This window comes from Psammomys obesus, unplaced genomic scaffold (assembly GCF_907164565.1).
Source record: "Psammomys obesus unplaced genomic scaffold, mPsaObe1.curated_primary_1811, whole genome shotgun sequence".
Classification (NCBI taxonomy): domain Eukaryota; kingdom Metazoa; phylum Chordata; class Mammalia; order Rodentia; family Muridae; genus Psammomys; species Psammomys obesus.
In genome coordinates this window covers 14,608,732-14,624,624 of record NW_026586173.1, presented here as the reverse complement: position 1 = coordinate 14,624,624, position 15,893 = coordinate 14,608,732, and the positions used below count along the sequence as shown (strand labels likewise).

The following is a 15,893-nucleotide window of genomic DNA, read 5'->3' as shown; positions in this document are numbered from 1 at the left end:
CACACACACACACACACACACACACACACACACACACACACACAAAAATCAGGCAAAAATTAGTGAAACAGAAACAAAGAAAGCAATACAAAGAATCAATGAATCTAAGTACTGGTTCTTAGAGAAAGTAAAGGAAATAGATATTTGGTCTACTAACCAAAAGAAAGAGATGACTCAAAGTCACAAAATTAAAAGTGAACAGGAAAACATTACAACAGACACCAAAGAAATTCAGAATACTAAAAGAGGATACTTTTTAAATCTGCACTCCATTAAGTTGGAAAGTCTGAAAGATATGGATGCATTTCTTGATTCATTGAAATCACCAAAGTTAAGCCAAGAAGAGATCAACCACCCAAACAGACACATAACAAATATGGAGATTGCACCACTAAGAAAAAGCCTTCTGAGTAAAAACAATTCCAGATCTAGATGAAGTCTTTTTTTAATTAAAATTTTTACATTAATTGCAATTTATTTGATTTGTATCCTCGCTGTAGCCTCCTCGTTCATTCCCTCCCAATCCCAGCCCACCTCCCTCATCTCCTCCCATGCCTCTCTATAAGTCACTCATAGGGGAGGTCCTCCTCCCCTTCCATCTGAACCTAACTTATCAGGACTTATCAGGACTGGCTGCAGTGTCCTCCTCTGTGGTCTGGTAAGGCTGCTCCTTCCTCAAGGGGTGGGGGTAGTCCAAGAGCCAGCCACTGAATTCAAGTCAGAGACAGTCCCTGTTCCCCTTACTAGTGTAGCTACTTGGATACTGAGCTGCCATGGGCTACATCTGGACAGGGGTTCTAGGTTATGTCCATGAATGGACGTTGGTTGGAGTATTAGTCCAGAAAAGACCCCTGTGCCCAGATATTTTGGTTCTGTTGCTCTCCTTGTGGAGGTCCTGTCCTCTCCAGGTCTTACTAACTCCCGCTTCTTTAATATGATTCCCTGCACTCTGCCCAAAGTTTGGTTATGAGTCTCAGCATCTGCTTTGGTACACTGCTAGGTACAGACTTCTGTAAGTGTTTCTCTGCCATTCAATATTCCTCAACAGAGAATTCTCTGTTTAGCTCTGTACCACATTTTTTAATTGGATTACTTTATTTGTTGCTTTTTCATTTCTTTAGCTCGTTACATATTCTGGATATCATCCCTCTCTCATATGTAGGGTTGGTGAAGATCCTTTCCCAATCTGTAGGCTGTCGTTTTGTTCTGACGACAGTGTCTTCTGCTTTACAGAAGCTTTTCAGTTTCATGAGGTCCCATTTATTGATTGTAGCTCTAAGAGCCTGTGCTGTTGGTGTTCTGTTCAGGAAGTTGTCTCCTGTGCCAATGAGTTCTAGGCTCTTGCCCACTTTTTCTTCTAACCGATTTAGTGTGACTGGTTTTATTTGAGGTCTTTGATCCACTTGGATATAGTTTTGTGCAGAGTGATAAATATGGATCTATTTTCATTTTTCTGTATGTAGACATCCAGTTGGACCAGCACCATTTGTTCAAGATGCTGTCTCTTTTCCATTGAATGGTTTTGGCTTCTTTGTCAAAAATCAAGTATCCGTAGGTGTGTGGTTTTATTTCTGGGTCTTCTATTCAGTTCCATTGATCCACCATTCTGTTTCTATGCCAATATCATGTGGTTTTTATTACTATTGCTCTGCAGTACAGCTTGAGATCAGGGATGGAAATACCTCCAGGTGATTTGTTGTTGTACAGGATCGTTTTGGAAATTCTGGATTTTTTGTTTCTCCATATGAAGTTGAGAATTTTTCTTTCAAGGTCTGTAAAGAATTGTGTTGGTATTTTGATGGGAATTGCATTGAATCTGTAGATTGCTTTTGGTAGGATGGCCATTTTCACTATGTTAATCTTACTGAACCATGATCACAGGAGATCTTTCCATTTCTGATATCTTCCTCAATTTCTTTCTTCAGAGACTTGAAGTTTTTTTCAAAGAGATCTTTCACTTGCTTGGTTAGAGTCACACCAAAGTACTTTATATTATTAGTTGCTATTGTGAAGGGTGTTGTTTCCCTAATTTCTTTCTTGGGCCTTTGTCTTTGAGGGCTTCTGATTTTTTTTTTTGAGTTAATTTTGTATCCAGCCACTTTGCTGAAGGTATTTATCAGCTGAAGAAGTTCTCTGGATGAATTTTGGGGGTTGCTCATGTATACTACCATATTATTTACAAATAGTGATACTTTGACTTCTTCCTTTCAGATTTGTATCCCCTTGATCTCCTTTAGTTATTTTATTGCTCTAGCTAGGACTTCAAGTACTATGTTGAAGAGGTATGGAGAGAGTGGGCAGCCTTGCCTTGTCCCTGATTTCAGTGGGATTGACTTAAGTTTCTCTCCATTGAGTTTGATGTTGGCTATAGGCTTGCTGTATATCGCCTTTACTATGTTTAGGTATGAGCCTTGTATCCCTGATCTCTCCAAGACTTTAAACATGAGTGGGTGCTAGATTTTGTCAAATGCTTTTTCAGCATCTAAGGAGAGGATCATGTGGTTTTTCTCCTTCAGTTTCTTTATTTGGTGGATGACATTGATGGATTTCCATATATTGAACCACTCTTCCATGCCTGGGATGAAGCCTACTTAGTCATGGTGGATGAAATCTTTTATGTATTCTTGGATTCAGTTTGTAAGTATTTTATTGAGTTTTTTGTGTCAATATTCATAAGAGAGATAGGTCTGAAGTTCTCTTTTTTGTTGTTGGTCTTTGTGTGGTTTAGGTATCAAGGTGATAGTGGTTTCGTAGAATGAGTTTAGTAATGCTCCTTCTGTTTCTGTTTTGTCGAATAGGTTGAAGTTAGCTCTTCTTTGAAGGTCTGGTAGAATTCTGTGCTGAAACCATCTGTCCCTGGGCTTTTTTTTTTTTTTTGAAGGGGGTCTTTTGATTCCTTGGGGGATATAGGATTATTTAATCTATTTACCTGTTCTTTTTTTAATTTTGGTAAATGGAATCTATCAAGAAAATTGTCCATTTCATTTAGATTTTCAAATTTTATGGCATATAGGCTTTTGTAGTAAGACCTAATGATTGTTTGGATTTCCTCAGTGTCTGTTGTTATGTCACCCTTTTCATTTCTGATTTTGCTGATTTGGACAGTTTCTTTCTGCGTTTAGTTAATTTGGTTAAAGGTCTGTCTATCTTGTTGATTTTCTCAAAGACAGGAGCTCCACAAGAAAACCAACAAAGCCAACTAACCAGGACCCAGAGTGGCTTGCAGAGACTGAAGCACCAACCAAGGACCATGGAAGGTCCCTACACAGATGTAGCTGATGGGCAGCTGGGGCTTCATGTGGTCTTCCTAGTAAAGGAAGCAGGGGCTCTCTTTGACATGGACTCTATTGTCTGCTTTTTGGTCATTTCCGCCTGGCAGTGTTGCCTTACCAGACCACAAGAGAAATGGTTGTGCTTAGTCCTGGTGTGATTTGATGAGCTTGGGAATGTTGTAGGAGGACTCCCCTTTTCTGAGGAATGGGGGCGGGAAAGGGAAGTGGGAGGAGCTGTGGCTGGGATGTAAAGTGAACAAATAAATAAATAAATGTTTTAAAAGTTGACAATACACTGCTTGGAACATGGCCATGTGTCTGTCCAGGCAGGCTCCGAGGTTTTCTTTCTGCCCTTGAAACCACAAGAACATTCTTAAAAGTTGGGTTATGGGGTTGGAGAAATAAGATGACTGTAGAAGATAATTGTTCATCACAGTTTATCAATGAAGACTAAACTTATGACCTCAGAAATGATTGTAAAAGATAAATCTGTTCTTACATGATTCTTCAATGATGATTAAACTTATGACCAACAGGAGAGTAATGCATGTCTGGGGGGATAAAATGATATGATCTATGTCTTGGAACATGAATCTATCCGTGCCTACTGAGTTATGTATAAAGAAGAAGTACTCCGACTGCCAGTTCTGTTCCAGCTGTGAGGTTCCCCCCAAGCATCATGCCTGATTTACTCCTCCCTCACTGACTTCTTACCTTTTCTGTGGAACATGGCTGTTGTTGGGGGTGGCCCCAGCAATATAGTAATGAAGAATCCCTCAGAATGGAAGCAAATCGTTGCCAGCAACACATCTGACAGAGGATTAATATCCAGAATATACAAAGGACTAAAATATAACAAAGTCAAGGAAACAAATTACCCAACTAAAAACGGGCTAGTGATCTAAACAGAGTTCTCAACAGAAGAAACCAAAATGGCTAGAAATACCCAAAAAAAAAAAAATGGTCATCCTTAGCAATTATGGAAAGGTAAACAAAAACAAAAAAAAGCTTTTTTAGGTTTTACCTCACCTCCACCCCAGTAAGAATTCTACCTCAGCCCAGTCAGAATGGCTAGAATCACCAAAACAACTGACAACTCATACTGTTAAGATTGTGGGAAAAGGGGACTCCTTACCCACTGTTGGTAAGAACGCAAATTGGTGGGGCAACTCTTGCAATCAATGAGAAGAATTTTCAAAAAAATTAAAAATATCTATTAATAAATCTATTGTGTGACCCAGCTATACTACTCCTTCACATATGCCCAAAGGACTCAACATCAAGCTAATTTCTCAGTATACCAAACCTAGTGAATCCTAGGACTCTTTGCTCCTTAACCTGAGAAGGAAAGTACAAGTCAGAAAATGCTGACACTTATCACTAGTTGGTGATATTAGGAAATTTTGCTGACTCTTCTCAGAGAATGAACACAGGACAGAGTAATAAAAGATATGCCCACTGATTTTCTCCCAGGGGTAAGAAAATGAGATGTTCGAACCTCTTTTCTGTGTGTTGATGTCCTTGAGGAGCCAAACCAATCAGGGAATGAACATACCATTCATCAATTTGTGTAATAAGCTTCAGAGGGATACAACTCCCAGGACACACCTGTAACTCTTATAGTCACCATGACTGAACACACATCTTTCCCAGAAGAAAGTATCCAGGTCCTTTCCTACATGGCAGGTGCTTTATCCCTTTCTTTGGGGAAGACCTTCTATCTTTCATAACCAATGTTCTTTGAGCAAGTAAGATTCGAAGGACTTGGCTCATGGTGAGTATGTGTTGCTAAGCCTAGATATTCCAGCAGATGCTGAAGGAAATGGAGAAGAGGTGGTTGGTAGGAAGAGTATTAGCTCTTCAGCATAGGTGAGGCAAAATCGTGTTATCCCGTGTAGAGGTTGCACTTATGAGGCATTTCTGGGAAAGCAGGTCACTAGTATATTTGTTTGAAGTTGATTTTCATAGTGACCGTTTACTTTGGAGCTAGAGATAGATAGATAGATAGATAGATAGATAGATAGATAGATAGATAGATAGATAGATAGATAGATTATTGTAGGTAGATTGCTGAGCACATTATGTGGGAATATTTTTGTAGTTGTCCCATGACCCTCTGATACAAGAATACTCCAGTGGACAAAGCAGTTTAGTGATTTAGCTATTACTATGAGTTGTTCATGGTAGAGCCTGGCCACTGCCAGAGCTGAACATAACTTATAATGAAGTTGCTCTCTTCTAGATATTTTTAATATTATTATTTCAACCAAGAGCTCCAGAACTTCCATTTTCTCTCAGGCTAGAATAAGAGTCTATCACTTTTCTTTCACTCTCACTTGGAACTATCTCAGGCTTCTCCTGATAGAGCAGCCTCTCTTATAGCCCCAGTCTCCTTGTGTACGTGGTGCTTACTAGACTTTCTCTTCAAGAAGGAAGAATCTGCTTACTTTTATCAGAAAAATTAGTTTCTAAAACCTGAATATAAGTAGAATATATATACATATATACATATGTGTGTGTATACACATATATATATATATATATATTCAGTGTGAAGCTGAGAACAGATTCAGAGACCAAGATGCTTTATCTATGGGAGATGAATGCATGAAGCACCCTACTACCACAAATTATGCAGTTATGCAGTTGAGTTTTCCACAAATGGATAACTGATACCTCAGGGATCAGCATATCTGGAGTACAATGGTTATTAAATAGTTGTCTACTTTTTTGAACATGGTATCTCACCTGCCATGCTTGTTATTAACCACTTCTCAGATAAGCAGAATTTACAACATACTTTCAAGCACTATCCCCTATGGTGTACACTAAATAGATAGAAATTGCAATGGATCTTTGCCTACATGCCAAAACAGGTGAGGACCAGGCATGAGATGACACGTAGAACTGCCCTGGGATGCACTGGATGAGGCATTTTGTTCTAATATCAGCTCTTTTTACTAAGAATCCTCTGTATAGAGGAAGACAAATGTATGCCTTTGTTCACCTACATTTAATTGCTCTATTCAGAAAAATGAATATGTGGATGTTTGAAGAGATAGTACAAAGATCTTTGGTGCATAAGCACTGGAATAATGTGGATGAGAGAAGAAAAATGGAGGACATTAGTCCAACACTGAGTCCTCTCTACCTCATCATTTTCATTTGGAAACATCAGAGAATCACTGACCACATCATTTTTCTTCGTTCACTTGACTGGGTCTCATCCTCAAGCAGACTCTCTTAGCAAGACATTGACATGATTTTTCTACTTGTCCCAGCCCTTGTTTCTTATTTATTGTCTATTAAAGAAAGTTTGAGTTTGTCCTTTCAATTCTAATGATGTGAAGTTTCCGTTCCGTGCCTCTGTCCTTAGTTTTGCCTGTCCTAAAGCTATCATTGGTTCCAAGCCACAAGGAAAATAACAATTTATAACATGTGAAGCTACAGTCACTGCACAGCCTTCTGGATTGTCCATGCATTCCTACCTCCATACGTTTGTCTCTTTGTATTCTGGGAGTTGCGGTCCTGGACTATTCCTGCAACATCATTCTCCATCATTTCCTTTTACCACTGTGCACCTAAACAGTCAGATTTTGTTAGAAATACTTACCACCTTGGTTGATTCTTGCTTCTGGACCTTTGCTTTTCTCTGCTAGAAATCCTTATTATCATACGTCAAGCTAGACAAATCCTTTGTCAGATACCCTCTTCCTGAAAACCTTTCTTGACTTCACCATCACAAATTGCATCCAGAGATCCCCTCTGAACTCATTCTGCAAATGAACTTCATCCTAGTGTTTAATTATTCTGCATTATAACTGCCACCTTCTACATCCATCTCTACTCCTGGGAAGTAGAAATATGATGGCAAAGACAAACGTGAATCTTTATTTTCACAGTATCAAACATATCCCTGCCCAAGGAAACTTTTCTTGAAAAATAGCTTCCAGAAAATTTTCAAGAACTGATAATCAGCCTAACTCAAGACTTTGGTACTTACTGATATAACTAAACAATTTTTTCCAGCAATACCAGACACTAGGAACAGAACAAGTATATTTTTTTATATGTGAGAAACTTAAGAGGATGTTATTTACAATGTCACAATTCTTTTAAATAATTTTCCTGTTGCTTTTACTGTAGATAAGACTTCATGAGATAGGCTAACACTGCCATTAACAACATTTTTTGTGGTATTGGGTGAAATCCAGGGTCTTGCAGAATACTGGCCAAGCATTATATAACTGAGCTATATCCCCAGACTGTGTGACTTCTTTCTACCTCCAAACAAAGCTTGTGGCATCCAGACCCTCTGCTTTACATTTCAGATTTGGGTTGATTCTTCTGCTTCCTCTTTGTCACGTATATTACACTTTTCATGGACATGTTAATTATTTTGATCTTAAATTTTGGTTGGAAGAAGCAATATTTGATTATCTGAGAAATAAAAACATGTTCCTGGTTCAATATCTTCTTACCTCAATCAAACTAAAGAAGAGGTTTTTTGTTTTTTTTTTTTTTTTTTTTTTTTACTCAGAGATGGAGGGTGCTTGGTTATTTTATATGCAAGTGAGATTAAGGGTGTTTGGTCATTTTATATGCAAATTAAAGGATGAAAACATGAGTGCTGAGGATTTCAAAGATGGAAGTTTAGAAGAATGTTTCATTTCTATTCTAATCACAACCATCACTATGTCAGTTCTTTGTAAACATCTTCTAACATTCAATTTCTGCATTTATTCTTCCAATTACCTTTGTTTTAATTGCAAGAGATTTAGGAAAGAACCATAAGTCATGTGTTGATGACTCAAGAAAAGACTGTTGTTGACGCCCCCATAGGGAAGGACACATGGTAAGATTACATAAAAGAATTAACACAGGGAAAATAGGATAACTTGTTGGGACATGTCATTGTACATGCTGGAAAATGAATGAATGAGAATTGATGGAAGGGCCTGGGCAATAGGTTTTTCTATACCGTTGTTCCTATCTTACTTATCTAGTTTCTCAACTAATTTTCTTTAGAGCTAGAGTTGTTGAAGATTTTGGAGATGCCCAGATTATAGTGAAAATGCTGCAGAAGTGGAAAGTTGTTCATTGATTCATTGTTTCAGCAGCCAAAAAGTGTGGAATCTTCTTCTATGTCAAAGATCAGCTGGTATTCAAACCTGATGGGAATAGGAATCACTCAGACAACCAAGAACTGTATCATATACACAAAACAAGCAGGCATTAAGAAGATAAATGTCCAAATAGAAGAAAGAGATTTCAAAAGGAATGAATATGGAGAAGTTATGATGATGTTCACAAAGGGAAATCCTTCTGAATCATCAGAATTTCATGTAAACACTGAAAAGAGGTGAGACTAAGGGTTGGGGATTTAGCTCAGTGGTAGATGGCAACCCTAGCAAGTGCCATGGCTTTGGTCCTCAGCTCTGGGGGATAAAAAAAAAAAAAGACAGAGGTGAGACTGGAGATAAGAGTGGATCCATCATAGAGAAAGGATTTGTAGCACTTTTAGAAGCAGACTATTTTGATTTGAAATTTTCCAGAGATTCTCTGGTCTTGATGTGTTTTAACTTGTAGCATTAATAGCTCTAAGTAAATACAAAAATTGGACCAAAGGAAGGTTAACATTATGAGACACTCTTTATAATGAATGAGGAAATGTTGGCTTTCTAAGTTTTATAGTAGAAAAACCATTATGTCCATTATCTCAATAAATAAAAGGACAGAGACCTTAGAGACTATTGTTCATGTTTCCCAATCTTTCTCATAGTTGTCTAACTTATTTGTCAACAATATGAAAGCTAGAAACCAAACAAGTACTTCAGAATTTTTACTTGTGGGGCTTTCCCAGGACCCAGAGCATCAACCCATGCTATTTGGACTGTTTCTGCTCATGTTTGTGACTGCTGTGCTTGGGAACCTGCTCATCCTTGTGGCTGTCAGCTTTGATGCCCACCTCCACACTCCCATGTACTTCTTTCTTTCCAATCTGTCCTTTTCTGACATTTGTTTCATCTCTACAACTATCCCTAAGATGTTGGTGAACGTCCAAACACAGAGCAAGTCCATTACCTATGCAGAGTGCATCACCCAGATGTTTTTTTTCATGGTCTTTGGAGGCATGGACACATTTCTCCTCACTGTGATGGCCTATGACCGATTTGTGGCCATCTGTCACCCCCTTCAGTATCCTGTCATCATGAACTCCCAACTGTGTGGCCTGTTGGTTCTTGTGTCCTGGTTCATCAGCTTCTCATACTCTCTGATCCAGAGTTTGTTGATGCTGCGGCTGTCCTTCTGCACCAATCAGATAATCAAACACTTTTACTGTGAACTTGCTCAAGTCCTCACTATAGCCTGCTCAGACACACTGCTCAATCATATCTTTCTTTATATGGTGACTTGTATTCTTGGCTTTATTCCTTTCTCAGGAATCCTTTATTCCTACTCCCAAATTGCCTCCTCTATTCTGAGAATCCCATCAACATTTGGAAAATATAAAGCATTTTCTACCTGTGGGTCTCACCTATCAGTGCTTTGTTTATTCTATGGGACAGGCCTTGGTGTGTACCTTAGTTCTGATGCAACTTCCTCTTCCTGGAAGAGCATGGTGGCCTCAGTAATGTATACAGTGGTCACTCCCATGCTGAACCCTTTCATCTACAGCTTGAGGAACAAAGACATTAAGAAGGCCTTACAAACACTTGGGAGAATACTTTTTTTAAATGATAAGATCACTGGTTTTAGGTTTCTGCGCTGACACAAGTAAAGCAATAGACAAAAGAAATTCTGCCCCTTCATCATGCAGAATTTTTATCCAGTTTGTTCTTTTGTCTTTGATCAAAATTAGACTGTGAGTACTTTTTTTATTTTTTTTAACTTTTATTAATTACACTTTATTCACTGTGTATTCGGCCATAAACTCCTCCCATCTCCCCTCCTAATCCCAGCTTCCCCCTTCTTCATGCATGCCCCTCCCCAAGTCCACTAATAGGGGAGGTCCCCCTCTCCTTCTTTCTGATCTTAGTTTATCAGATCTCATCAGGAGTGGCTGCATTCTCATCTTTTGTGGCCTGGTAAGGCTGCTCCCTTCTCAGGGGGAGGTGATCAAAGAGCAGGCCAATCAGTTTATGTTAGAGGCAGTCCCTCTTCCTATTACTATGGAACCCACTTGGACACTGAACTGCCATGGGCTACATCTGTGCAGGGGTTCTAGGTTATCTCCATGCATGGTACTTGGCTGGAGTATGAGTCTCTGGAAAGACCCGTGTTCAATTTTTCTGGTTCTGTTGCTCTCCTTGTGGAGTTCCTGTCCTCTCCAGATCTTACTATTTCCCACTTCTTTCCTAAGATTCCATGCACTCTGCCCAACAGTTGGCCATAAGTCTCAGCACCTGCTTTGATAGTCTGCAGGACAGAGCCTTTCAGAGGCCCTCTGTGGCAGGTTCCTAGGTTGTTTCCTGTTTTCTTCTTCTTCTGATGTCCATCCTCTTTGCCTTTCGAAATGGGGATTGAGCATTTTAGTCAAGAGTCCTCCCTCTTGATTAGTTTCTTTAGATGTACAGATTTTAGTAGGTTTATCCTATATTATATGTCTATATGAGTGAGTATATACCGTGTGTGTCTAAAGAAGCTGAAAAACAACAAACCAAGTAATCCAATTAAAAAATGGAGAACAGAGCTAAACAGAGAATTCTCAATAGAGGAATATCAAATGGCAGAGAAACACTTAAAGAAATGTTCAACCTCATTAGCCATCAGGGAAATGCAAATCAAAACAACCCTGAGATTTCACCTCACACCCATCAGAATGGCCAATATAAAAAACTTAAGTGACAACATGTGCTGGAGAGGTTGTGGAGAAAGGGGAACCCTCCTCCATTGCTGGTGGGAATGTAAATTTGTACAACCACTCTGGAAATCAATCTGGCGCTTTCTCAGACAACTAGGAATAGTGCTTCCTCAAGATTCAGCCATACCACTCCTAGGCAAATGTCCAAAAGAGACTCAAGAACACAATAAGGACATTTGCTCAACCATGTTTGGAGCAGCTTTATTTGTATAGCCAGAAGCTGGAAACAACACAGATGCCCCTCAACTGAAGAATGGATACAGAAATTGTGGTACATCTACACAATGGAATGTTACTCAGCAATGAAAAATAAGGAAATCATGAAATTTGCAGGTAAATGGTGGGAACTGGAAAGGATCATCCTGAGTGAGCTGTCCCAGAAGCAGAGAGACTGTGAGTACTTTTATCTGAAACTCATATGATGCCTCCTTTGTTATCCTCAGTTCTATCCTCCTCCTCTCTTTTTATGTGACACATTTCTTCACTTCAGTATGTTTACATTTCTACAGGACAATACAATCATTCAAATACCAATTTGTGAATTGTTTAATAAAAGTTATGAAATAATTAATGTATAAAACCTAAGTACATGTATAGGTATACAATATCTGCAGCTATAAATGCTGCATTAATTAGGCACAAGCTAGAATGTATGTTACTAGTAGACAGTCTCTCTCTGTAAAGGTTGCAACTTCCACTCAGAAATCATCACTGAGCTTTTAGACTGGAATTTTCCACTTGAGAGGAAGCTTGGTTATAGCATTCTGAACATGACTAATAGATATAAAATAATCTTGAAATGTAACATGTCTATAATGTCTCAAGCCAATGTCAGAGATGTACTCTAATGGGGAGGGCAGTACCTAGAAAATCTTTATAATGAAACGGAAGTGATTTATACAAGATAACACTGCAGATGTACAAGCTACTTAGGAGAAGTATCCAAACAGGTTTTTTTTTTTTGCATTGTTACTATTTGTATAGTGTTCTATACATGTTTCTCAGCTCACCTGAAAAAAAAAAAAACTGCTTTTCTCCTAGATGGCTATCCCATCACAAATAGATAGAAGGCTGCCACTCTGATTAAAAAATAAAAATAGCCCTTTTTGCCTTTTTCTCCCTTTTCCCTTTTCTCCCTTTCCCTGTCTCCCCCTTTCGCCCTTTTCTGCCTTCCTGCTCTCTCTCTGTCTTTCTCCCTCCCCTCCCAGTGTGCACTCTCCTCCTCCAGCCCCCTCCATCACTGCTCCCAATAAACCTGCCTTTACATAATAATAAAAAAGAAAAAATTAAAAGTCACTTCAGTAAGATAACGTGAATTCCATTTTCCCATTTGTTGGAACCTTTACCAGTCATGTTGGCCAATGCTCTGGCAATGTGATTAGGCAAAAAGAAAGTAAGAAAGAAAAAGAAAGAAAGGAAGGAAAGAAATAAAGAAGGAAGGACAAAGAAAGAAAGACAGAGAGAGAGAGAGAGAGAGAGAAAGAGAGAGAGAGAACTGGCCTATTAAAGTTATGCTTTTGTGAAGAATGGCCCTGGGAAATCACTACGAAATTTTAAGCCCATCTACTTAGGGTTACAGTTCATAGTCCGTCATTCAGGGGAGTCCTGGTAGAAAGCTGGAGGCTGGAGCCGATCCTGAAGCCATGGAGGAGTGCTACTTACTGGATTTCTCCCCACAGCTTACTCAGCCTGCTTTATTTCTTTCTCTTAAGTATTTATTTTTATTAATAATTTTTAAATTAAATAATTATATCACTTTTTCCTTCTCTTGTCTGCCTCCAACCCCTCCAACGTTCCTTATCGCCAAGCCATTCCATACACTTACCCCTCCAGTGCCTTTCAAATTAGTGGCTTCTTTTTCTCTTTTCTTTGTTGTTGTTTTACACACACAAACACACACACAAATACAGCCTGCTCTGAGTCAGCTTGGTGTGGGCTTGTATGTATATGATGTCGGTGCTGACCACTTTGTATTGGATAACTAATTAAAAAGGCCCATTCTTAGGAGAGGCTAACTCTCCCTGTCAATAGTCATTAGTTGCCTTCAGTTTTTCATCTAGAGGTAAGACCCTCTGAGACTTCCCCCATCTATGTTACCGTAGCTATTGTTATTGTCTGGGTCTTGTTTGGATATCAAGGGTGTGGTTTCTCTGTCATTCTTGGAGTCACCATCCCACAGCAGATTTCCTGGTCTTCTGGCTCTTAGTATCTTTTTGTTCCTTCTTCTGGTTCCCTTGAGCCTTGTGTGCAGAAATTGTGTTACAGATGTATCTTTGGGGGACGGTCTCCCCACAATCCCTTGATCTCTGTACCATGGTAAGTTTTAGTTTTTCCTGTAATGGCCTTCTGTTTTCTTCTTTAAATACAATTTTTTTTCACTTTACATTCATATTGTAGCCACTTCCCACGTCTCCTTCCACTCCCACCCCCCTCTTCTGCTTATTCCCCCTCCCCTACTCCTCAGAAAAGGGAAGCCTCTCCCCCTCCAAACCACCCCAACACATCAAGGCACATCAGGACTGAGTGTATCCTTTTTCCCTGTGGCCTAGAAAGGTAGACCCACCAGAGAGAAATGACTGAATAGATCTAGAAACTATGTTTGAGAATCGGTTTGAACAGGTGAGTATTTCATTGCAGGAGAGTACTGACAGTTAACCTTCCTTCTTATAGCACCAAGAACCACTAACTAAGAGTAACACTGTCCACTCTGGTCCTCCCACATGAATCAATAATGAAGAAGTACACCAGAAGCTTGCCGACAGGCCAATCTGGTGGCAGAATTTTCTCAATTAAGGTTACCACTAACAAAATGGCTATAGTTTGTGTGAAGTTGTCACACAACTAGCCAGCACACTATCAGAAGAATCATTTTCAGTACAGGAAGATGACTGGATGAACCTCTTGTTTTAAAGAAAGCAAATCCCAAATTGTTTAGTTTTACCAATGAAGATGCCAGAGCCAGATACTGGAATGAAAACTTACTGGGTCTGGAGGCAGAGAAAGCACACAAAGGACCTTTACTCAGCTCACATCCCAAAAGAAAAAGTCAAAAGGCCGAAAGACAAATGGCCAAGGCCAAAAGGTTGCCAGCTCAGCCAACAGCCCAGGAAGAAAAAGCCAAAAGCCCCAGAATCAAAGAGCTAAAGAGCTCCTTCTTCTCCACACTGTTTTCAATGCCATTCAACTTAAATTCCACCCTTTCTACTTAATCCCTGACAGATGGTTTCTTGCTCTGCCTCTTGACCTGGGGTTAATTTTATTAAATGCTGAATTTAAAAAGCACTTGAAAGTGAATAAATTGTAATTTATAAAAATTAAAATTGAAAAAAAAAAACAGGAAAAAAAGCTCTTGAATTAAAGGTGTGTGCTAGGCTGAGTCACACCATAATCACCTATTTACAATAAGCAGAAAGTTCTTGGATGAAAGTTGTGTTAGGACTATACTACACCAAACAAAAGACAGGTTTCTACAGTTCACTATCTCGAGGTTCACAATGGGATCAAATATCCTGCAACACTTCCCTCCTTTTGTCTAAATAAAAGACTTTTCTATAACACTGATAAATTATACACTATTCTGGTAAAAAAAAAAAAACACTCAAAATGTCCAGTCCCTTAGTATTTGGCAACCTTGGAGAAAATATTCTACTCTCTATTCTATCTTGGTGAGTCCAAAGTTCTAAACATAAATTGCTTTGGATCATAATTTGTATCACTAATGAAAAAGAATCTTTTAGAATTAAAACATCTTCTTAAATTCTAAACAACTTAAGCTTAATTGTAAAACTATAACTACTTAGTCTTCAACCCCATCAGAGACCTGAGAATGATAAGTATTACCTGAATAAACAGGAAGTGGAGAGCAAGCAGCTTCCAAAACTATAGAAATTAGATAGAGACTTCTGGCTGCCTGGTGTCACCCACCATTTCTCTATAATGTTAGAGTATCATGTTCAGCCTCCTGAATCAGAATATCTGACAGACTTTCTTGTGAAGCAGGTAGCATGAAGGACTTGCCTACCTTGTCCTTGCAAATCTCAGAAGTCGACTTTCCGGCATCCAGTTTGCCCAGTATTCTGTCTAAAGTAGAAGCAAGGGCATTTTATTTTATTGGCCAGTGGCTAGCTTGCCACATATGAAGCCATCTCCAAAAGCATCTTTATGTTCATCATCTTCTTTGGAATCAAAAGGTGGTGCCACCAGGAGCTGACAGGTCTCATTGTCAAAAAATTCTCAAATTAACAACACATCTTTAAATGCCGTGGTAGTGTTCCTTCTGTTTCTATTTTGGGGAATAGTTTGAAGAAGAGAATTGGAGTTAGCTCTTCTTTGAAGGTCTGGAAGAATTCTGTGCTGAAACCATCTGGCCCTGGGCCTTTTTTTTGGGGGGGGGGGGACTTTTGATGACTGCTTCTATTTCCTTGGTGGATATAGGACTATTTAATCTATTTACCTGATCTTGATTTAATTTTGGTAAATGGAACCCATCAAGAAAATTGTCCATTTCATTTAGGTTTTCAAATTGTGTCACATATAGGTTTTTGTAGTAAGACCTAATGATTGTTTGGATTTCCTTGGTGCCTGTTATTATGTTCCCCTTTTCATTTTATTTTGCTGCTTTGGATAATTTCGCTCTGCCTTTTAGTTAATTTGGCTAAGGGTTTGTCTATCTTGTTGATTTTCTCAAAGAACCAGCTCTTGATTTCAGATTCTTTGAATTGTTTACTTTGTTTCTAATTCATTGGTTTCAGCTCTGA

General features: G+C 38.9%; 1 protein-coding gene across 1 annotated transcript; it reads left to right on the top strand.

Moving 5' to 3' along the window:
* Window positions 1–9,078: 9,078 nt before the first annotated feature.
* Window positions 9,079–10,044, top strand: LOC129672108 (olfactory receptor 7D4-like). Its single transcript, XM_055601370.1, has one exon. The coding sequence runs from the start codon at window positions 9,079–9,081 to the stop codon at window positions 10,042–10,044; it is 966 nt and encodes a 321-aa protein (XP_055457345.1).
* The last annotated feature ends 5,849 nt before the right edge of the window (window positions 10,045–15,893 follow it).

Coding starts and splice junctions, on each gene's coding strand:
- LOC129672108 (XM_055601370.1), top strand. CDS start 9,079: ATGAAAGCTAGAAACCAAACAAGTACTTCAGAATTTTTACTTGTGGGG.